The 23885-nt window shown below is 61.9% G+C and overlaps 1 protein-coding gene across 1 annotated transcript; it reads right to left on the bottom strand.

The window, feature by feature from the left end:
* Positions 1-1318: 1318 nt before the first annotated feature.
* NCLIV_030000 (conserved hypothetical protein) lies at positions 1319-22991 on the bottom strand (the record flags this gene model as incomplete). The annotated part of the gene is made up of 12 exons (XM_003883195.1): positions 1319-4271; positions 4695-4819; positions 5607-9808; positions 10161-11853; positions 12174-12868; positions 13127-13778; positions 13942-13975; positions 14273-14978; positions 15278-15944; positions 16551-21568; positions 22133-22427; positions 22959-22991. 12 exons carry the CDS (start codon positions 22989-22991, stop codon positions 1319-1321), a joined length of 17073 nt encoding a protein of 5690 aa, XP_003883244.1.
* Between the last annotated feature and the right edge of the window lie 894 nt (positions 22992-23885).

Here is a 23885-nt window from a genome sequence, read left to right as displayed (position 1 = left end):
GGTCGTGCAAACGGATGCGGACGGGAGCGGGCGAGTTAGCACCAGTTGACCACTAGAAAATGCATCCTGAAGCGAGTGATTCTGGCGCTAGAAACCGATAGTGGCCAAGTGCACTCGTATAGGCAACTCTTTCATTCAGCTCGGAACAGCTGCATTCAGTAGCAGCCAGTATGCACTTGGCCGCCAATGAGCAGCGGCGAAGAGCCATGAGCGTTCAAACAAACGCTGCAATGTGTTACTGAACAGACTGACGACGGGCACTGCGATTTGCAAGCGAGGAAGGCAGCGCCTCGCTCGGCAGGAGCGCACTGGAGAAATGACGCGATACACAACCGCTTTCGCGAATTCTTTGGGAACACAGAGATGCCACGAACCAGCGCCGACCTAACTGAGAAACCCTCTGACGTCGAGTGCCGATGTACGGTCCCGCGTCGCCAGAGCCTGACGCTTCTGTCCACTTCTTCTGCATGCAGGCCGCCGTCCTCGAGGCACCCCTGCACGTTCCCAGCAGAGCGATTCGAGCGTATTAACCGAAATGGGGCTATCGTAGTTTCGCTTTGCACCTGGGTTTTCCACCGGGTACCGCTGTGAGAATTCTTCCCAAGACGCGCATACCTCCGCGTGTGGCTAGAGAGAAATACCCGGACTCCTCACGTCGTGTAACGCGTTTTAGACTCTGTGCTGCAAATAGGCTGCTGTCCGGTGTATGGCGTCTGCGCTGTCGCGGTCTGAATCTTCACGGGGGCTGATCCGATTGCCGAAGCTCGCGTTCTGCATTCTCGATTGTGTCATCCGAAACAGGTAAAAAAAGCTGCCCTTTTGTCGCCTGAGCAGTCGATTCGGAGCGTTAAACTCCGTTGCGCAGGCAGAACCGGATAGCGAGTTAGGTCCATTTACGTCGAGTCACAGTGCCCTCAACTGTGGAAAAACGTACACAACCGTTCCCGTATTTTCGGTTTGTAGAGAGTGCGTCCACGGCACACTTGGATGTGTCGGGGCGACGGGAAAGGGTTGATGCAAGTCAAGAGGTTGCGGTCTTCAGCTGACTCTCGAGGCGTGTGGAAGACTCGTCCTCTGCAAACGTTCTTTCACAGTTTTAAACTAGCGGGACTGGTCAATCTATTGACGAAACTCACAGACTCACACGGCATGGCCCACCTAAACAAAAATGTGTGTTTATTACGGTGCACACCACGGCCTGTGGAAATCTTTGTTTCGTCGATGGCACGGGTCAGAATCCCATTCGCTGGCGTTCCACGAAACATAGAAATAACCATCCGTGAACGTTTTAGTTTCTTTCCAAACCCAGTCGGCTAGCCTAATAGTAGTTTCGTTTGCCTCGGTCTTTTCTCTGTTGATCTCGAATGCGCAGACGAAGAAAGGCGGAGAATGCGGACGCTCGTGCAGCAGCTGTGGCACTTTGTACGTCATGGACAATGCGCGTGTCTCGCGCGTCTCTTTCTTCCGTGGCGTTTTCCGTTCTGCGTTCCGCTTTCCTCACCGGGACTGCGTGCGCGTTGCGGCAGGCTTCGCCCCCCAGTCTCTCTCCTGCGTCTTCGCCTTCCTCCCTTTCTCTTCCCGCAGGGCCTCCCTTCCCCGGCGCCGTGCTCGCGCTGAACGCAGCCGACTGCACAGACGGCACACGAGCATCCAACGAAGGACGACGGGTCGGTGTCTCGGACGGGTAATCAAACGCCGACGCAAAATGTTGCGAAGGAGACGCTGACGACGAAGCCGCGCAGACAGAAAAGGGTGGGGAAGTCGCAGGTGGGACAGAGTACAGGCAGCGATTGCAAGACGCTGCGAGCGAACCTTCAGGATTGTCGGCAGGCAGTGAAGAGGCCGAGCACCGATCCGCCTCCTCGGCCCTCGCTTGTCGTTCCTGCGTGTCGCCACCGTTCCCCGAAGTCGCGCTCTGCCTCGGCCCTTCGGCGCTTCCCTGTTCACCTGGATACCTTCGGTCTCTGTCCGCTGAGCCTTCGCGAGCAGTGAGTGCCGGAGCGAGTCTCAGCAGAGACGCGAAAATGCCGGTTAGGTCGGTTGGATGCGACGGCCCGAAAAATGCAGCCATCGTGTGGAGGAATCTGAGACGGTACTGCGGAGGCGAGAGAACAGTGGGTTGTTGGTCGAGGAGTCCCCGAGTCATGTACGCGAGGGATTTCCCAATCGTTTCCACCTGCTTGTCCCATGTATAGGGCCGAAAGAAATCGATCAAGGCGACGGAAATGCGCCGCACGCGACCGCTCTCTTCCACCAGCACTAGGAGCGAATAGTCGACGACGTCCAGCCTCTGCAGAAGCTGCGTGTCGCGCTGCAGCGCGCGCCAGAGCCAGGCGTGGTCACAGCTGTCCAGACACAGCGGAAAGCCGCCGGAAAACTCGCGAAAGTTCTGGTCCCACAGGACGGGCAGCGCCGGGGCAGACGAAGGGGGCAACGCGGCAGGCGAAGCCCAGGCAAAGGTCGGAAGGAAAAGTGGAGACACTACACCAGACAGAGGCGAGGCGCGGAAACGCCCGCCGGGAGCCTGGGGCTCCACCTGTCCAGGGAGCTCAGGAGACGGCGAAGATGCAGCCGGCGGATGAGACAAGCGCGCCACGGCAGCGGCCTGTTCAACGTCAGTTTGCGTTCCAACTCCTCTGTCTCGCCTCTCCAGGTTGCGACTGGCGTCGCCTCGCGCTGCGTCTTTTTCGCGCAGCAACGGCCCCCCCACGACCTCGTCTGTCTCGCTCCCGTCCTCGCCGCTGCCCTGAGAGCTGACCGTCCGGCAGTCAGACGCCTCGGCGTCCTTCCTGGCTTGCCGCCTGTCTCCTTGATCTTCCACTCTCTTTCCACTCGCGTGAGGTCCCTCCCTGCTCCACTCAGCTCCGCTCTTACCGCTACCGAAGGGTGTCTTTTCTATGGCCTTTGCATCGGACTCTTCGCACTGGCCCTCGAGGTCGATCCGTCGGCACCTCTCGGGCCTCGCTGCCCCCACAGACGCACCTGACGAAGGCTGTGCCTGGTCACTGCTCCAGCACGGTGCTTCCTCTCGGCCTGCGTCTCTTTCGCCTTCTGTCCCTTCGGCGCCCGCCGCGGTGCCTTGCAGCCCTCCCGCGCGTCCGGCCGTTCCTTCGCTTTCGCAGCCATATCCTCTCCTCTCGTCCTCGCCGTCCCCTGTTTGTCGCCCGGAGATGTCCCAAGTTTCTGCCTTCCTCCCTCGCCGATCTCCCGAAATCCCCTCTGGAGTCATGTCCGTGGCGGCCGACGTGCGGCGGTCAGGCGCCGTGTGTGTCTCGCTGAAAAAAGGTTCTCCACTTTCGCTTTCTGAGTGTGTCGCGAGCCCGCTCTGCCTGCAGAACGGCTGGGCGTCGGTGGTGTCTGTCTGGGCGTTTCCGTGGCTTCTCCGCCCCCCTCTCTCGTCCCGCTCTTCTTCCGCGTCCTTGGTGCAGTCGGCTCGCCTCGACACCTCGCCGTTCTCCTGTCGCTCCTTGGCTCTTCCCCGGGCGTCCAAGTCTGCCTCTTCTGCGTTGTCTCCATGCGCCCCCGGGCTGCTCTCCATCGGAGACCGCTTGTCGTCCAGGCGCACGTAGCGGAGAGTCCCGACGCCTTTCAGGTCGAAAAGGAGAAGCCGCGAAGGCTCGGCGGGCGCAGTGAAAGACGCGGGAGCGGACTGGAACGAAGCTGGAAATGAGGAAAGCGCGAACGAAGAGAAAAGGCGAAAGACTCTCGACGCAAGCGAGAAAGGCTCGGTCCTCCCAGTGCTACATCCCAGGTCCGTATCCGCAACGGCGCTGTCCGAAGCCACGCTCGCGTCCGTCGAAACGGAGACGCCCTCGTCTGCATATCCGCTTGCCGAGCTGCATGTTGTGCCGGCATCTCCCCCATCATGCTGGGGCATCCGCGTCATCTCCTCGCCTTTCTCTCCCGTCGCTTCGAACACTGGGTTCTCCGGAGCGCGCCTCCCGCGCCCGCCGGCGACTCCAGAGTGCCCCGCTGGTTCCGCGACAGGGCGCAGCAGCGCAGCGAGCGGAGCGAGAAACGACAGGGATTGCAGCTGTGACAAAAAACCGTCTTCGCGCGCGCGACCGTGTCGCAGATTCTCCATCACAACGTAGAACGCCTTTGACTTCGTGTTGAGAAACGCAAGCTGGAAGACCCCATACAGCGCCGTCAGCGTCGTCGGCTCTTGATCGAAAAGCGTCTCGGCGAAGTGTCGGAAGAGGGCAGAGCCGGCCTCCGCGGACAGCAGCAACCGCATCTCGTGCTTATTCAGCTGCTTGACGATGTACTGCCTGAGTGTCGGGAACGAATCGCAGCAGAGACAAACACAACTTCACCGAGGCAGGGGGGCGAGAGGGCGACACGCGAGACCAACGCAGAAGGCCGCCAAGACACCTGAACTTGAAGCAGTCGAATTTGCTTCTTTCAAAGTGAGAGCACGTCCTCCAGAGACGACAGCTAAGAGTGGAAGAAGAAACGGGTCTCGAGACAGAACAGCGTGGCGACGATAGAAAGACGGCGAATGCGACGGTGTCGTGAGCGCGTCCACCCTGTCCTAAGACCGACTCCGCACTATGCGAGGGCGTGGCCATCTTTAAAAAAACACGACATCCAAACCTCCAGTCTACCGATGACAGAAACGTTAGCGTATCCTCAGTGCACAGCCGGCTTCTCCTGAGACGAGCCTCGTTTTGGACAAGAGGCGGGGAACATACCCGTCCTGAGTTAGAGAGAAATGCGCTCCGCTTTTGCCTCCCGGGAGGCGAACGGGCTGCGACGTTCGCAGCGAGGCGCAGAAGCGCATATCGTCTCCGCACAGAAGGTGCCTCATGGCGTGGAACTGCAGGTGAAAGGACAAGACAGGAAAGGGTTTATGGGCGAGGCGCGGGTCGACACGCGAAGAGACAACGAGGCAGGAGACAGTGCAAGTCCGGCCAAAGAACGCGGAGTAGTGAAGGGAGAGAGCGCGAGAGAGGTCCAACAGTAAAGACAAGAGATTCCACGACAGAAGGTGAGAGACCCAGAGACGCACGCGACACTAACTACTAGCGTAAGAGCAGTGAATATGATAGACCAAATGTATAAGATACAGTTTTGAACATCACGGAATTCGACAGGAACATAGAAACCGGAGGCGCGAGAAGTGATGTGCGCGCCTGGCAGACTGTGACGGAGGGCGAAAAGGCCCAGAACGACACGACCACGTCCGCGGAGAACGAAAGGAAGCAAGGGTTTGGAGGCGGCGAAAAGTCGACGAACAAAAGTCGGAAACGCCCAGGGACAGGCAGACACGCAGCTCAGCAGAGGAGGGAAATTGCGGGCGAGGCGACTGGAGACACACACAATCTGCACGAGACAGGGACGGAACACAAGCGAGTAGCTTCAAGTGCGGAAGACGCCGAGGCAGCTCGCGTCGGTGGCAAGACGGGCGCACTCGCCGCGAGGCCTTGCAACGGAATCGTAGGGTGAGAAGCATTCTCGCCTAAACCGCAGCTGCATCATGGAGAGGCGAGACAGCGCTCGCCGCTTCCGTCCCGGCCTCTCGCGTACAAACGCGTGCTCGGATCAACGGGATTTCGCCTCCGATCGTGGCCTTTCCCTCGCCCTTTCCTCGCGGTGTCCCGTACCCGGGCAGCGTAGTAGACAGTCACTAGGCAGGGAGAGTCCGCCTGTTCGCGCACACCCTGCGAGGCTTCCTCCTCGTGATTTGCTTCTCCACGTTTCGCCTGGACCAGAATCTGGACATGCTCGGAGGCCTCGCCGGTGAGCCCATGTGGAGAAAACGATCTCTTTCCCTTCCGCGCCCTGTGTCGTGCATCGCCCTCTTTCTCCCGCCCGCAGCCGGCCGACATCGCGGAGCTCGGTCCAGTGATAACTTCTCTCATCACTCGCCGCTCCTCGTCTCCCCACCCAAATGACGCCTTCGCGTTTCCGCATGCACGCAGTGGAGAGGCCTGCGCGCGGCATGCTTCGTTGTGTCTCGACGGTGAGGCGGACTTGCCCAGGCGCAAGTAGTTCCGGAGCGTCCGCACCGCGCGGCCTTCCAGAATCCGTGTGGAGTTCCTTCCCCCCTCTCGCTCTTCAACGAAGTCGAAGTGCCCGGGCTGCCGCGCACTCAGAGGTTGCACACTGCGGCTCGAAGGCCCCGCGGCAGAGGCAGGAGCGGCAGGAGACACGGGGGCGATGTGAGAAGAGGAGGACGCGCAGGCAGAAGACTCGTTCGTCGCAGAGGCAGGCGTTTCGGAGGACAGCCCCGAGAAGAGCCTCAGGAGCGCCCACGTCTCCGCCAGAGGCCTTTCGCCTTCTGTCAGTTCAGGGCGCGAAGCAAAAGGGCCAGGACACGCCGGAGACCCACACGAGGATGCTGACGAGGGACACGGTGGCTCTACAGCTGGCCCAGACGACCCCACACCGTGCCTCTTCCTTCGGTGTCCAGCGTCCACAGCGGGACACCGTTCTCCTCTTGCGTGGCCTCCGCAGCCCCCGTGCCGCCACCACCGGATCGCGAGGCCTTCAGGTGTCTCGGGGCTGTCTCCGCGTCCGTCTCCGGACTGAGCGTGTGCCGTTTGTCCGCTACCTGTGGACGGCGGTCCCTGGAGGAGACAGCTGTCCCTCGCCTCGGACCTGACGGCGCTGCTCTCCCGGCTTCCCCCGCGACTGTGTCGAGCCCACCCTGGGCGGTCCCTTCCCGGCACCTCTGGGTCGGCAAGTGCATGCAAACGGCAGCCGAAGCGGGAAGAGAGCGGAGCAAAAGGCGAAGACCCTACACCATCGAATCGCCAATAAGGTGCGCTCAGAGGCGGCAGCGAAAGGAAGCAAGATGTTAAGAACCAACCCGAGGGCGATCCTGAGTGTGTCGCAGCGAGACGGGTTTCAGTTCCTCTTTCTCCCCCGAATCTCTGCGTGTGGAACTCGGAATGCACTTTCTGTAGAGATTTGCCTGTTCGCGCCCCACAGATGGATGGCGAGGGATGTCCCTCAGACTTTTGCCTCCTGTCGACGTCGTCGCCACCTGTGCGTACCGGGCCCTGACCCTCATGAGAGCGGCTGCCTCGCGTCTTTAAGGCACGATCTCCTTCTCTCTTCCCCTTTACGCCCGCATCATGTCGCCAGTCTCGTCCGCTGCTCGCGATCCCGGTCGCCAGGTGTTCGTCTGTCGGTGCATGCATGGCTAGCTGAAGGAGCCTGCGCAGGGCTCCACACCGGGGACAGTCGCAGTCTCCGCCCCACAAGTGATTCCCGGCGTCTCCAGCTGTCTCTTGGAATGCCCCCGCTCGGTGGAGACGCCGGAGGCGCGCGACGCCCACAGGACAACTTCCTCTGCAGCAGTCGCATTCTCCGGCTTCGCTGTCTCCTGTCTCTTCTGGTGTCTCCACCCTGTCTGACCTCGGGGCGAGGCTGCCCGTCCGCCGACGGCAGCGACAGGCTGCACACCTCCCACCACAACAGGGGAGTCGCATTTTCCGTGAGTCTTCTTCTTCGTCAACTCCTCTCTCTGCGCCTTTGCTTCCCCTTTGCTGCTTGGGCTCGCCGCCGCGCATCTCTCCGCTCGCAGCCAAACGGGGCCCTGTGTCTGTCCGTGCGAAATTCGAGGACGAGGCGGAGTCCCCAGCAGAGGACTTCCGGCGCGCCAGAGTCTCGGCCTGCTCAGCCGACTCGCCGCTTTCCTCGCTTGCGCACGCGCGTTCGGGTCGGCTCCTCGCTCGCGCGCGGCTGCCCCAGGACGCCCACCGCGCGGCCATCTCCCGCTGCATCGCCGCGCTCAGCAATGCATGCGCAATCACCGACCCCACATCGGTGTCTCGGGCTGTCACCCAGACGCCGTGGACGCCCGCAGAGGCAAAAGAGGGGGACGCGCGTGAGCAGGAAAAAGCTTCTCGCCTCTGGGGATTGCGGAGGAGAGGGGAGACGTTCTGGCGGGACAGAGGCGAGGGGAGGCGGTCGCGAGCGAGCGGGGGAAAGCACAGCTGCGTGAAGACGCCTGGAGGGCTCGCCGGATGGAGAGACGAAAGCAACGATTCGTGAGAGGAAACCAAGCGAGTCATTTCGAGCTGTGCATCCTCGAGGAGTCGGTCAAAGACGGCGGCCGAGACTCGCTCGAACAACACGTGAGAGTCCGGAACAGCTGCGGCCGTCTCTCGCGGCAATGGAAACCCCGAACGCCGACGAGAGCCCGGCGAGCTCGGCGACGACGGCGCGGGAGACGCGACCGGAAGCGCGAAGGCCATCCCAAGATGCACAGTCCCTTCCGGTGCATTGGCATCTGGCGTAGGCTCCCCCGTGGGAACCGCAGGGGCTGCACGAGCGATTCGGCCAACCTGGTCGTGTCCTTCCTTGTCTCCGCGCGCATCGTGGCTGGGTCGCCGCCTCGAGGCGGCGATCGAGAACTGTATCCTCCCGTCTCCCGCCTGGCCTCGCTCGCGGGTGCCTCCCACTCCGCTACCGTTCACCGGACACACTAACAAGGCGTCGGCCCGGTCGCCATCCGCGGCGTCGGCGGCGTCCATCTCCCCCCTCGGGTCCCCCGGCCAGGGACTGTCAAAGGAGCAACCGCGGCTCTGGTCCCTGCGTCGCGCGGCAGCAACCGCCGTCTCCGCTGGTGCTCCAGAGCGCCCCCGTCGCTCGTGTCCTTCCCCGACTGTGTGTGGCACCAGAGTGAAAGGAACAGGGGGACAGTCTCGCGTACGCTCGCCTTCCCTCTGGAGGACCTCGCAAGACACGGCGCGTCTTCGTCCACTGCTGGGTGCGAAGAAGAAGCGGGGCACCAACGGGTCTCCGCCTCGCCTGTTTGTGCCCAAAGGCGACGGAGCCACGGGGACGGCGCCTGGCGGAGAGGGGGAGGCGCGCAAGTTGTGGGGCGTCTTGTGGGGCGAGGAGGTGCCTGAGAAGGGACTGGAGGGCGGCGGCCTCGAGGAAGGCGACATGCCCGGCGACGAAGGGCTAAAACGGAAGAAAGAAGGTACGCGCGAGTCATCACCAATTCTCGCTCTTTCCTCTGGGGTCGCCGAGACGCCCGATCGCGGTAGCTGCAGAAGCGGAGACGAGCAGGAGGCGGGAGGAACGAAAGGCGACACCTTCACGGTCTCGCCACAGCTATCGTCTACCTCGAGGGTGTCCCCGCGGCCGCGAGGCAAAACCTTCATGACGACAACCAAGTCCCCATCCGCAGACGCCGCACCTTGGCCTTCCCAGCCTTGACAAAGCCGCTCGCTGTCCCTCTGTTTGAGGCCGGAGAGGGCGGATGGTTCCTGGGGATTCGCAGCTTCTCTGCCTCCCTTTTGGGATGTCGCTCGGTCGGGGCTGTCTTCTGTCTGGGTGTCTCCTTTCATTTGTGGGGCGCGCCCGTCTCCGTCGTCCGGGCGTCCGGTGTCCGCCGCGCATGTGCCCACAGACTCGCGCATCGCGTCGGCGTGCCTGGTCTGCTCACTGTCGCCTCTGGAGGCGTCGCCTCGCCGCGGCGCTAAGGCCACTGATGGCGGCAGAGCCTCGAATAAAGCAACGGAGGAAATCGCATGGGACGGAGACGGGGAGGAGACGCGGCGCCCGAACGACGCAAAGGGCGAGGGCGGTGCGGAAGCCACGGCCGGCGAGCAGACGACCGAAGCTGCGCCGGCTTCAGAGGAAACGCCGGATCTTGGATCGAGCATGGCAAGCGATGGGGGCGGTGGGAGGCCGTCACTCACATTCCCCTTGCGCTTCGTCGAAGTCGCTCGCAGCGCAGGCGACGCTGGCGAGGGCGCGAAAGAAGACGCTGGAGACCTCGGCAGAAGAGGCGGAGTCGCCATAAGGTTCAGAAGAGGCGACAAGGCGCTGGCGAGAAAGGGAAGGCCTGAGAGAGACAGGCAGGAGACGCGACTGAGACGCTTCGTGAGTGGCGAGCAGACGACAGCCGTGACGCGAAAGAACGCGGGATGAGGCGGGACACAAACGGACGCGGCACACACCAGACGGCAGACGCCACGGGGGCAGTGACGAATGACGGAAAGGGGGAAACAGCGACAGAAGACGAGTGCGAGGAGATATAGGCGACCTAGGAGAAACATAGGACGGGAACCTGCTCAGTGGCATCCAAACGCTATGCGCCTCCCTCAGCCTCCTGGCAACGGCTTTGTTCGCGAGCGGCCTCACAGCCTCATCTGAGCTCGCGCATTTCCGTCTGTGGGCCTCGGGCTGCGGCCTACCTCCAGGTTTCGCCTGACTGACGCCGGTGCTCTCTGAGGATTGCCGGCCCAACGCACTCTCGCGCGCAGACTCCGACGCCGAGGGTAGGGCGTGCCGAAACCTTTCGGCCTGCCTCCCCCTCTGGCCATCCTCCCAGCGGGCGACTTCGCGCCCGCTGGCGACCAGCCGCGCATGCACAGCCTCGAGTCTTCGCGTCATGTCACGTTGGGCGGAGTCTTGCCGGCAGGGCCCTGGGAGCGGATCTCGGGCGGCGCTTTCGCTCGCAGACTCACTCAAGGCCGAAGGCAGGCCGCTCGCGCTCGGCGCCGCAGTCGACAGGAAGACGGAGACGAGCGACGACGCAGGATCTGCGCGAAGCTTCGCCGCAACCACGATCGAGTACGAAGAACCTGCAGACACAGCCGAGTCGACGTGGCAGGCAGCCGCCCGCACGGTCTCGCTTGGTGCCTCGCCCCTCGTCTTGTCGGAGCTGCTCTGCGCGTCGCGCGTCGCGGATTGCTGGTGAGCTGAAGCCTCGGACTGTGGCGACAAAGAGCGTGAACGAAGGCGAAACGAAGGCAGAGGCGATGGGTCTTCCGGGTCCGGTGTCTGTTCCATTTCCGGGCTGTGCGGTGCCCCACGCGAGCGCCCTTCGCCAGGTCTGGATTCCAACGCTTCGACGTGTCTCTCTGCGTCGTCTTGTGGCGACGAACCGAACGCACGTTGTCCAGAGGGCGTTCGATGAGAGGCCTCAGGTGGAGAGTCCCTCTCGACGGCGGTGTGCATCTCTGTCGCGGCTTTAAGAACACAAAACATATCCGCGACGAGGGTTCGATACACCTCAAACAGGTGTCCCCGCAACGTCTCCCAACCTTCCTTGAGCAGCAACAAGTCCGGCAGAGCCGACGTGCACAGGAAGCGCGCCTCGAGTGCCCGCAGCCGGCTCCTCACGATCGCCCTCTGTGTGGCTTCCCTCCAGGCCGAATCCGGTTGCTGCGTCTGCCTGTTTGACGACCCCGCGCTCGCCTCCCCATCTGACCCGTTGCGCGTCTCCATCTCGCCTCCCCCCCGAGCCGGCTCTCCTCGCCTCGGCACCGACCGACGATCTCCGGCGCCTCCGCTCCGCACGCCTGCAGGTGCCCACGTCCTCGCAGTCGGCCAGGTGGAGCAACAAGAAACAAGCAGAAGAAGAGCCGCACGCCGTGCAAAGTAGCGATACACTGCGGCGGCTCTGCGGGTCAGGCGCACAAAGGCCTGGGCCGCTCGGAGGGCGTGGCGCCCTCGGGGCGTTTGCGAGAACACCGGCGGAGACAGAGCAATCCCGCAAGAAGGACGAGGCGAGGGAGACCACGAGGGCGGGCGCCCGTTCCGCTCGTCTCTTTCGGCCCCCATCCCTTCTTCACAAGAAACCAACTGAGGGTGAGACTCTGAAACCTGCGTTTTCCGGCTGTCCGCAAGTCCCCAGGAGGAAGCGGAGCAGTCGCCATGCGGGCCGTCCCGGGTGCCGGAGGCGCGAGCCGACCCCGAGAGCGGGATAGGTGAGACGCCTCGCTGGTCTGCCGTCGCGAGGAGGAAGAACAAGAAAATGTACCGGTCGCAGAGAGACAAAAGTGGAGAGAGAAGCGAAGCCAAGACGGCCAGAAATGTGACACACGTATCCATGCCTGCGGGCGGCTGACGCGGGGACGCCGACTTGGCCAGGCTGACAGAGTCCTGCAGACCGAATGGGAAACAAAGAGAAGAACGAGCAAGCTCTCGAGGGCCCACCAGACGAGGTCGACGCGTGCACAGACATGAGGGGAAAGTGAAACCAGAGAGACGGCCACGACCGCTGGAAACCCCGACCCGTTTGAAGCGCCAGACATGTCGGGCGTGTGTGAAACAGCAGCCGACTGGGCCAGTGGAATTCTGGCACCAGCCGCGAGTCTTCCGTCTTCGACGTGTCCACCGCCGCCTCATGCCCGCCCTCTCTTCGCCCCGACCCGCGCGGCCTCGCCGTCTTGAAACCTGATTCTTGCGCGAATCAACCTTACCTTGCGCTTCTTTCTCGCATACCCTCGGCCTGTCCTCGGCGAATTCGCTTCCTCACAGTCTGCGAGTCGCGAGGCTTGTCGCGCCTCCATCGCCTCGACAGTCCACTGCAGAATGTCCTGCACGAGGTCGAGAAGAAGCATGGTAGCTTCGTCTGTGGGCGAGACCGCGTCAGGTGCAAAGTGCTGTCGGTGGAAATCTCGCCCGTTCCCAGCTGCGTCGCGTCCGCTCCCTTCGCGTGGTCTGCCGCTTTCTTCCTCTTCGCTGAGTCGAAGAAGCAGACACCTGAGCGTCTTGAAAAGGTCCAGGAAGGTAGGTGTACGTGCGCCTCCTGTCGCCAACTTCTCGAGACTTTCCGCTCTTTTTCTGGGCACTGTGTGTCGCGCACACGCGGCCGGGCGCCGCCCTGCGCCCACAGGCGCGAGGCGGGACTGCCCATCGCCATCCGCCCCGCCGAGAGGCATATGCGCCGTCGATCCCCCAGGAGAAGCGCACGAGGATGCGCCGGGTTCGGGACGCGTTGCCGACAGCAGCGACCGCGGCACGCGACAGCTCGAGGTGTATCCGTTTGTGTCTCTCACCGTGGTCAGCGAGACGGGAACGGACGATGCGTCCGACGAGGAGCGAGACGAAGGCGACGACAGGTCAGAGGACGAAAACAGACGAGCGGATGGACGCAGAGTGGACGCAGCCGGGACTGGAACAGGACGCGAATGAGAAGAAGACGAAAGCGAACAAGAAAGTGAGCAAGAAGGAGAACCAGAAGAAGACGAAGACGATGAAGAAGATGAAGGCGACCACTGGAAGGGGTTATTTGTGCGCGAGAAATCGAGAAGAAGGGGGAGCCCGGGAGATTGGAGGGGGGCGAGGAAAGGTAGAGACGGCCAGGAAGACGCGACTGCAGGAGCGTCCAAAGGAACGAAGTTTCGCCTGGATTCTGCTGCCGAGGACGGACCCTGTGAAGCGCGCACCGAAGGCGAGCGGGAAGAGGCGCCACCAATGAACGGTCGCGGCAGGCGGAAAAGCTGAGGCACGAGACTCCGACGCTCCCTTTTCTCGCTTTCGCCTCCAGTGGACGCCGCGAGCGACGAAGCAAGAGAGAGAACGGAGGTGAGGCGAGACGCGAAATACGCCTCGCTCGCCAGGGGGAGTAACACGCCGCAGAGCAGAAGGTGCACGATGGCAAGAACTGAAGAGGAACCATCCCGCGGCGAGGAGAGAGAAGGGAACCGCGCCGCAGAAGCCGACGCGGCAGACGAAGCCGAAGACGAGACTGACGAAGACGCGGAGAATGGAGACGGAGAAGATGGATCACCCGATCGCGTTTTCGGGGTGCCTGGTGTAGATGCCTCGTCTTCGTTAGAGCATGCGTCTTTCATCCGCCACGAGTTTCTGTCTCGCGAATCACCGCTCTGTCCTTCTGGCAGGTCTGGGTCAGTGGTCAGGACCGCCGTCCCTCGAGAGCTGTCGCCGATGAGCGTCGAAGCTCGCGGCGCCTCGCCCCGAGGAAGCAGCGACGCGTGCGGGTTCTCCAAGCACCGGAGGCGGTCAAGTTGGTGGCGCCTCAGGGTGTAGATCGGCACTTCTTCGTAGGCAAACGACATGACCTGAACACCGCGAAATGCGAGAAAAATCCACATCTGTTGAGTCTCGATCGTCTCTCCGAAATGCGTGTCTCGAGCCGGCGGTCCTGTCGACTGCCTCAACATCGCTTTCGCTCTCGTCTTGTCTCTCCTCGGCACGACGGCCAGATGGATCTATCACGCTTACCACGCCTGCAAAGGCAAAGTAGAAGGTCCGTTCTCTGAACAGAAGATGCGGACATGAGCGGCAGCTGTATGCGCCTCCGTTCTTCCCGAACGATCGCCTCCACGCCCGCACAGAATCTCGACCTCCCGCCCCTCGTCTGGAGCGTCTCCCCGCCTGCGCGTGGTCCTCCTCCGCTCCTCGTGGACAGAGCGAACGGGGTGTTCGCACAGCGCGCGGCCTCTCCATCCGCTCTGCCTCGCAGTAGAGATCGGAATTCCTCTCGTCTTCACTTGTTCTCGATCTCCTCTCGCGTCGTTTCCTATAGCCCTCTCGCGTAGAGTCCTTCTCGCACCCTGCGCGTTCACCTCCACCCACTTTCCCTTCATGCTCCGCACTCTCGTCGCCGTCCGCAGCTTCACTTCTGCGCTTGTCTTCACAGCCGCCCCCACCCTCTGGGATCCACGCGTCGCTCCCCTTCCCGTCCTCTCTTGGGTGTCTGTTTTCCTTCCTCCTTGTTCCTTGCTCCACTGCTTGTCCCTCGCCGTCTGTCGACGTACACCGGGACCGTCTCCGCCTTCGTGTTCGGTCCAACCCCCCGTCTCTGCACTGCTCGCCTTCGCCTTCTCCTTCTTCCCCGCGTGTCTCTTTCTGGATTTCGCAACGTCTCTCAAGGGCAGCCTCGCACTTCTCCCTCTGCAGCGCCCGGTCTTCTCGTCGAAGTCTGACCCGCGGCGACTCGAGGAAAACCGACACACACGAGCCGTCGCCTCTGTAGCTGTCGTTGCAGAGCAGCAACTCCAGGAACTTGGAGAAGGGGAGGTTTCCCTCCTCGCCGAGCATCCGGCACGGAAGCACCAGTGCCTGGCAAGCGCTGCAAACCTGCCAAAACAAAACGCCGCTCTGACTCGTCTCCGTAGACACAGTGTGCAGCCACCGCTGCGCTCTCGGCTTGCTAGATCGCCCGACCTTCAGCCTTCCGCCCCGCTCTCGGCCGCTCGCCTTCTCGCAGGTCCTGTCGGGAGACGAGCCTCCCGAGTCTCCCGTGGCGAAGCTGGAACCTGCACGACAACCACCGACAACGAGACGAACGCGGTTTGACTCGAAATCGAAACCAAACGCTTGAACGGCAAACCACACACAAAGGCCCCAACAAAACGGGGACTTCCCCGTTCTCCCCCTTTTCTCATTTCGCCACGGCTAGCGCGTGGACGACTCGCTGAATTGCACCGCGGAAACGCGCGTCCGCCCGCGTCTCTGGCACGGTTCTTGCACGCACGCAAACCTCGCTGCCGTCCGGGTTTCTCCTTCTCTCCTTCCGCTTCCTCAACCGCTTGTTCTTGTGCCTCTTCTGCCTCACCTGCGACGAGGTTTCGTCTCTCTCCGCTTCGCGCACCCCGTCCGCTCGCCTCTCCTGCTTTCGCGCCGACCCCGGACGGCTCAGACACACACGCCGCCTTTGCCGCGCCGCCTTTCGCTTCTGTCTCCGCGTACCCCTGACTATCACTGTTGCGCGGCTGGTGGGCGAAGACTAGGCTTCGACGTAGCGCCTGCAGCCATGACTCTCCCTCGCATTCGCGGCGACCGCCGCCATCTCCATTTGCATGCAGACCGTCCCCTTCCAGCGGTGTCTCCGCGGGGCCAGGCTCTTGTCCCGCGCGTCGGTCGGCGTCCTGGGCACCAGGTTGGCGCGCGACAAGATCGCGCCTCTCCTGGCCTTCCGACGCGGAGCTAGGCACGGGCGTCTCGACGGCCTCCGCGGACAAACATGCGTGCGTCGTAGAAGTCGAAGAGAACAGCGGGAGAGACGAAGAAGAGGACGACGCGGACGAGGTAAAGAGATCTGATGAGGCCGACTCCTCCCTCAGGTCGTCCGGGCTGCATGTATCTGGGGGCGCGACACTCGAGGCACTTTTTTTTTCCGTCGAGAGCTCAGACGACGCAGACGACGGAGAAGAAAGGTCGAGTCGCTGTGGCGACGACGCGCGAGGTAACGCGAACGTGGGAAAATGCTCTTCGGGGGAGAACTGAGAGAAACATGCGCAGACACCGGGTGAGACCGTGATAACCGTAATGAATATATTACGCCTAGAACAGAGGCTAGAGAAAAAGAGGCGCTGGACGCATGCAGAAACGCCAACTCCCTTGTTCTCTGTTCATCAATCACGAGGGAGGCACGCGACTCGCCGGCATGCGCCAGGATTCCATTTACCTGTTCTGCATATACACGGAAAACGAGACACTCGCTTAGGTTTTCGAAACGCACGCACGTGGTCGGGCCACACAGCTGGACCGGGAGTGCAGGACGTCCACAGGCAGTACAGATGCAGGGACGGAGGAGCTGCAGGGTTCCAAGGCCGAATGCACAAACACGAAAACACCCGGGAACCCACTCGAGAGGCAGAAACTCCGAAATGCATACGAGCAAACGCTAAGACATCTACATATATATACATATATGATCATGTATGTACAAAACGTCTAGACGATGTCGAGGCCTAGATCGACGTGTAGAGGTACCGGCCGATAGACGTCCCGCTCCATATATCGATGTGGATAGGCGCGCGTGGTTGGAGCCAAGGAAATCTTAGTGTGTGTGGCCTGTCTCTGGGGGCGAAACTGCAGCTGTTTACCAGGGAGAAGCGAACGACGATTCTGCTGTCGAGGCTTTGCATGCGAAGTGCGTGTTGAAGGAGAGGGCGTTTGCATCGCGCGCTTCCTGCGGGGCATTTTTTCTGGTGAAGGATAGCGGCGGCTTCACGGCAGCGTTTTTGAACGGTGTCTCTCAGAGACGGCAGTCGCGCCTCTTCGGTTTCTTCCCCCCGCTCTCGCGTCCTCCATCCGGCCTCTTCCGGCCCTCGCAAAACCGCAGCCAATGCCAAGTCGCCGAACCGCTCGCTCGGGCCTTCCGCGCTTCCGGCGGTCGCCCACTCGTCCACACTGTCTCGCCACGCTGCCACGCTCGTCCGCCGCCCTCGGCTTCTCCCCTCGCATGCATCCTCGAACCACGACCGTCTCTCCGCGTCGGCTCCTGAGGCGGCCTTCCCGTCCTCCCTCTGGTCGCCTGCGTCTCCGTCCGGTCTCCGGCCGCTCGTAGCTCTTGTGCCTCCTGGTTTCTTGTCCGTCGAGTTCGTGGCGTCAGCCGCTTGCAGCCAGGCCTTCCTCCAGAGACTCAATGGTGCCTCGCGATTTGGGGGGAGTTGCAGGAGGGGGAGGTCGTGGCGCAGAAGATGCGCGGCGCATTGCTGCTTGCCGGAGCTCCAGCTGGAGATCAGAGACAGTTGCGCAGAGTCTGTGCGGAAGAGCGTGAGCAAATGGAGAGGCCATACCTGCCGCAGACGCGGGCCAAGCTGCGCGCCGAGGAAAACGGCGAGGGGAAAAAGGCGGTCCTTCTCGCTCTCTGTCCACGCAGAAGGGCGTTGCGCCCAGGCGGCGAACGCAGCATCGAGAGCCGCAGGCGCTCCTGGCGAATCCGCAGACGATCCGGAACAGCCCGCAAGATCCGCGGCTGCGAGCGCCGCCTGCATCTCGAGGAGCGGCGCGTCTGGGTGACGGGTTGGGAGCAATCGACGCGGCCCGCAGCAGGCGCGAGATGGCTGAGAACCGAGCAGAGAGGGATCGGAGAGAAACGAACGAAACAGAGAAGAGGGAGAAGACCGGCGAGGAGACGAAACAGACGGATACGGCGGCGGATTCGACTCCCGTCCTTCCACACGCGTGTGGCGAAACTGTAGCGCTGCACAGAAGGCGCCGAATGCCACCAGATCTCTCGCGTTTTCCAGAGACGCACACGGGTCCGTTTCGCTTGTCCCCGGCGACCGGTTCCCGCGCCCCAATTTTTCGACGCGGAGCTCCCAACTGCATGCAGCCTCTGCATCTCGCTCCCTCCCGTGGGGGTTTTCCGCTGCGTCGTCGTCCTCACCGCCGCGCTTGACAGGGAAGCGACATTCCACGTTTTCCCCGGCTACGAGCGCAAGGCGTCGTCCCCAGTCGCCTTCTGTTCCTCGCCTGCTTGAGCGACGCGGCGCGTTTTCAAACGCCGCTGTCCAATCCCCCAAGCGGTGCCTCTCGCCCGCGTTCTCGAAAGGCGGGCAGCCCTCCGGCGATCCCTCCGAATCGAACCGGCAGCCAGCCTGCAGAACCTGCAGCCCTCTCTCGCCTTCGAGAGGTAAGGCACAGCCGTCTCGACATGCAAAACGCAACGGAAAGGAAGAAGAGAAAGAGAAAGAAGAAGAGGAAGAGGAAGCGAGAGCGAGGGTGCGACTCCTGCGCGTGTCCAGGCTCGTGAGGTCCGAGAGAGAAGTCAGCAGCAGGCGACGTGCGGCGGCGACAGGAAGTGGCTGAGGACTGACGAGTTTCGCGAGCAGGCGCAGCGACGAAGGGCGGTGGAGCGGCGAGGAGAAGGACAGGCGCAGCCAGTCGCAGAGCGGCGTCTGGAGGAAGCGGTCGAAGAAGAGACAGGCGGAAAGAAAGGCTGTGGAGGCAGGCGAGGGCGAGAGGCGGAACGGCAACGCCATGGCCTGCGTGGGAGACGGCGGTTTGCCGGAGAAAACCGGATGCGCCTCCTGTTCGCTTTCGTCCTGCGCGGTCTCGCGCCGTCTCCTTGGGGCGCTTGGGGGCTTGGCCTGGAGCTGTCGCGCAGACGGGGCCGGAGGGCGAGACGTGTGGGCCTCTCGAGAGCCGCTTCGCCCTCGTTCGCCACAGCCTTGCGCGGCTACGACTCCCCCGCTGTCTGAACACTCGGTCCTGGCCCTTGCCTCGCTTTCTTCGTACCCCGTGTCCGCTCGTTCTGCGCCGCCTCCGCCCCGCCGCCACGCTCGGGAGGCGCCGACCGGTTGTCGCGTCAGCCTGCACCAGCACGCGCCGCTTGGCTCTTTCTTCTTGCCCGCTCGACACAGTCTGCATGTCGCCCGTTCTCCGGGGGGAGTGCGCGCCGACGGGTGGTCTCGAAACCGTCTCTGCTTCTCGGGCTGCGTTTCCCTCTTCGCGGCGCCCTCCGCGCCCCGCGCCGTGAGTGGCTGCGCTCGCAGCTGGTCCGGCAGAAACTGGAAAGGGGCGTCGTCGCTTTCCCGCCCGCAGCAAGACGCCACCAGCGTCAATTCCTGGCGCAGTGAGAAGGCGTGCACGAGGGCTCTTTGCAGCACTCGCTTCGAAAGAAAAAGCTCGTCGACAACGGGAACCTCCTGGGCGGCGCGTGCGCTTCTCTGGAAATCCTTTTTGCCATACTCAGCGCCACTGCTGCGTTCTGGATCAGGAGGCGAGAGGCCCCGGCCGCCAGTCGGCGTTCGCGACGGGGGACGCGCCTCAGGACTCACGCACGCACAGTCGCCAGCCTGGGCGCCCAACACGGAGGAGGCGCGACCGCGGAGACAGATGGTGGCGCCGGCTCGGGAGGGACATCGGGCGATGAAGACCAGTGAAGGTCTGGCGACACACATCGGCTGCGGCCGACAGATTTGACAGACCCCACAGCTGCCCCATGGCAGTTGCCGTCTTTTGCTTGGTGGCTGGGCTTCCTGTGAAGTGCCTGTGAGGCGCAAAGCGTCACCCGAGCTGCGCGCCGATCCCGTCTCCTCCGCGGCGCGTCTTCGATCCGCGTCTTTTTCCTGTTCTTCGCGAAGCGCCACAGCCAGAGCAGCCGCGCGATCGAGAGAAGACAGAATCGGCGCTCCGGAGCTCCTGCTGACTCGGCGCAGCGTGCGCGGGGGCACATGCACAAGCAGGCAGATCCCGAGAGCCTGGAGCTGAGCCTGGACGAGCTGCGAGGCGCCGTCGCTGGTCAGGATGAGCGCGGGCTCAAGCGCCAGGATCTTCTGAATCACGATTCCGGTGTAGGTCTCCTCCTGTTCTCTCAGGATCTGCATGCGCGTGTACGCGGCGCCGGGAAGCGACGCAGAGACGCCTGGCTGGCCCGCGCCCGTTTGGGCCGCCGCCCCAAACGCCGTTGTCTCCTTTGTCGGGTCTTTGGTCCCGGGCGGACGCGAGAGGGACGCCGGGGACGCAGGGGATGGGGCCTGCGGGACAGCTGAGGCGAGAGGAGAAGGCCAAGCATTCGAGACGGAGGGCTCGGAGAGAGGAAACGAGGCAGCAGAGGAAGAGAGCGAACTCGGTTTCGAAAGGGAAGAACAGGCGCCGGCTGGCATCCCGGGACTCGCGGGAGACGCAGACGGAGGATACTGACGCGGCAGGCCTAGGAAAGAAGAGAGAAGGAGGAGACGAGGCCGCTGAAGCAGGAGACGCGTGTGCTGTTTACAGTGGAGATGGAGAGGGAAGACGACGCCGTGAACAAAGAACGAATCCGAAACAGACAGACCCGGGAGGCGCTTGACCTTCACAAAATCAAAAACGGACGGGGGCGACGACGAAGGCGAAGCCGCAGGGAGCCGAAGCGGAGCAATAACGGAGAGCGTTAGGTCGAAGAGAATGCGAGCGTGAAGACGAGACAGACCCACCAGGCGACAGTGTAGGTACACCGAGCCGCGCAAGTGGCGCCAGGCAGCTTCGCCGGCGGAACAGAAGGCAGAGGGACTCGGGACCCATCGCGAGGAAATCGACGCCGCGGGGCCGGACGAAGAGAACGACGATGCAGAACGCGAACTGAGGCACACGCTCTGAGACGCACGGCGCCTAGTGCGCTTGCGCTCTTCCTCCTCGCGAGATGAAGAGGTGGTGAACGCGCGCACCCCGCGTGGCAGTGCCCTCCTGGTCTGTGTCTCCTTTTCCTCGCTCGCCTCCACTTCCGTTTCTTCTTGTTCGTGTTCGCAAATCGCGGCTCGTTCTCCCTGTTCCCGCCGCGCTTCCTCTTCGTCTCTCTGGGCGAGCTGCGAACAGGCGCCGCAGACTCTGACTCGGCCTGGGCCGAAGCCCAGCGGGGCGCCCTCGCCCCAGCAGGAGCAGCATTTGTGGCAGAAGACGAGTCCACACTGTCTGCAGTGGTGTCTCCTCGTGAAGGTGGAGAAGGAGACGCCGCATGCAAAGCACCGCGAGCACTTGCTGTCGGGCATCAGCCAGTCTGTGGGGCGACCTGTCGTCTCCAGACCGCTCGCCCCCGTCCCCTCGCCCCGCGGGTCTCTGCTGAAGAAGAGGGACACAAATCGCGGCGCGGCGAAAGACGAAGACGAGGCGCCCGACGGCGAGGAGACCGACGCAGGTGGAAAGCGCGAAGGCGGCGTGAGCTCGCGAGGCGTCAGGTGCTGGTGCGTCCCGGCTCCTCGCGAGGAAGAGAGTGCCGGGTCGGGCGGTGAGAGAGGAGATGCGAGCGAAGAGAAAGAAGTGAAGAGCGACGGCGAAGCGGATCTGTCGTATCCGGTGCGAGAACGCGAGGACGCAGAAGGCAACGGGAGGGACTCGTGTGGATTCCGCGCCGACGACGAACGAGGACTGAAGAGGCGATCTCTTTCTGGGCGCGTCAGGCCCCTCGCTTTCGCCTCCTCGTCCTCTCGTGCGCCTTCCCCCCCCCCGGGGGCGTCTGCGGTGAGGAAGGAAGACGACCGAGACCGACGAACGGTAGACGAGCAGGCAGAGAACCTCGGGCAGCAGCTGTCTCCAGCCTCAGGGGTTGGCGAACAAGGAGAGACCGTCGAAAACGTCATCGTGTCGCTGCTCCGTCCGTAGCCCTCAGAGGCGAGGCGGAGCGTGGGAGAACAGACACCTGAGAGACAGGAGCCCGCAGAAACAGAGCGGAAACCAGCAGAGAGAGACTTGACAGAGCATCCCGAGCACCAGGAAGTGTTCCAACGCGACTGTTTCTTGCAACTGAACTGAAAAACGCCAAACCCGCAACTGATTCTTGCCAAATACATCCACAAAGTTATCCATACCTATTTTTTACGAAGAGTGGCACGGATGAAGAGCAAAATTTGTGGCAGGTGTCTAGACGCCGCCGGCGATCCACCAGTGTGTGTAGGCCACCAAATTTGCGAGCACGGGTCGGCGCCGACATTCAGGAAAAACTCGAGCGAATGAAGTGCACAGATGGCGAGGTGGAACAGCAAGCGCAAGGAATGTGTGAAAGAAGAAGGGGAAGGAGCGCGTGCCTGGTTAATTGCTCTCTCGAGCCTGCGGTTGGGCGAGAAGAACACCCGCCAGGGAGTGAAGCTGTTTGTCTGACTCCCGGTAAGGGAAGAATGTCAGGCACGAAAAAGTTCGTGTGCGGCAAATGAAAGCGCATTTCTTGACGGAAAGAGGCCTCGACGTCGTGAGAGTCGCTGAGTACCTACTTGTGGACTCGACGACGGCGTTGCTGCGGCTTCTCTCCCGCGTCTACCTCTCTTTACAAGTCGCCTTTGAACGCGAGAAACGACGCATTTTCGGACGGAAGAAGACACGGAACTTGTGAGGAACTGGGAGAGGGCGGCGGGAGAAAGTGTTAGAACGCATTTGCAGCCTGGACACGCGTGATTCTTGAGCAGGACAAGGCAGCACGGCTCGGCTGGAGAGGAGCCATGGGTGAGATACTCTCCGAGGCGTCGCGGGCCGTTGGAAGCAAAGAAGCGAGCGAGGGAAAAGCTCTGGAAGGACGTGAAGACGTGAGAGATAGAATGAAAGCGAGAGGTCTTGAAAAACGGAGGGAAAGTCTCAAGGAAGCGCCACAAACCGCAGTGAGCACTGGTGTGGATGGCTCCGCATGCAGGCGCGGAAGAAAAGCTCAGTGTCTCGCAGGTCAGCCGTCGATGGAGACACCAGAAAAAAGAGACACCAGGAAAAAGACACTGGAGGAAAAGAGGAGCAACACGTAGCCTCTCACCGCGAGAAGGGGGGAGAAAAGGGCCAAAGCGCCACGAGAATAGCAGAGCTGCTCATACTTCAGTCTTTTCTAAGTCTCAGCCTTGAGTCTGTGGAGACGCAACGAGCGAAAATCCACGTCGACACCACACGACACGAGCACACGCTGCCGTTTGTCTCGTTATTGTCTCCAGGCCGCCCGACATCCCGTCTCTTCGGGGCAGAACCCAGGTGTTTTTTTTCGAGGTTCTCCTGTGAAAATGTGTGGAATGAGGCGGTAGAAGCATCACAGGTTAATTTGCAACGGTCTAGCGTACGATGTTGCAGGCAACAACGCCAGGCGACTCCATACCTGAGATTATTTGGAGGACAAAGATCGTTGCAACTCAAAAGCCGAAGTCATAAGGTGAACTTGAATCTCGCTCGCACACACTAGAAAACAAGGAGTGCCCAGAATAGATCCATAGCTGTACGCAGTGTTCCGCGGGGTGTAACTGCCGATTGTGCATTTTGTCTCCAACGCCGGCGATTTTGGACGAACGAACGACGCAGGGAGCGGACTCGGATTCGCTTTCGAGTGCTGGTCTCGCTGTCGAGTTCGTTTCATAAGGAGAAAAGTATTCGGGGGCATAGTGCAACACACGGGACAAAACTTCATGCTGCCGCTGGACATGCTAACTCGCGAAGCCGAGAATCCAACGCTGCAGCCGGAGGTACTTGTGTCCGTTCTGCCGGAGAGACGTTTCCGATCAAACTCTTCACACGTCACTCCCGGTGATTGTGGGGTCGAGTTGAGGGCTTTAGAGCGGGTACATAGAGTTTCCCGGCGGCTGCAGCATGAAGCATCTTCTGCATTTGCTAGCATTCAACATGTACGCGCAGGAGTAAGACGATTTCTCCACTGGAACTCCAGAGCGCTTGCCAACCCTCCTTTAACAGACTCATGGATACACTTTCTCTCCCGTCTGTTGGGTTGGATCAAGTCCCAAAAACCAAGTGCGCGTCATGTCTCCAGACAAAAATGTGTTCTCTCGGAGGTCCGGGGATTCTCGGTCCTTCTTGGCGAGTCTCAATGCTCTGCAGATCCAGTCTGTCTGTTGTCTTAGAGAACCCCTTCCTAGGTATTATACTGTCTCTGTTTATTCGGCTTGAGTTCTACAGTTCTGGATTGCGGGTCATGTGCACAGAGGCAATGTCCACTCATCATGTGATAATACCAAAACATGGCATACCTCTGATCTTTG

Source organism: Neospora caninum, chromosome VIIb, assembly GCF_000208865.1.
Source record: "Neospora caninum Liverpool complete genome, chromosome VIIb".
NCBI classification, from domain to species: Eukaryota; Apicomplexa; class Conoidasida; order Eucoccidiorida; family Sarcocystidae; genus Neospora; species Neospora caninum.
Note: the sequence above shows the minus strand (reverse complement) of the source record. Positions and strands in the feature narration are given on the sequence as shown.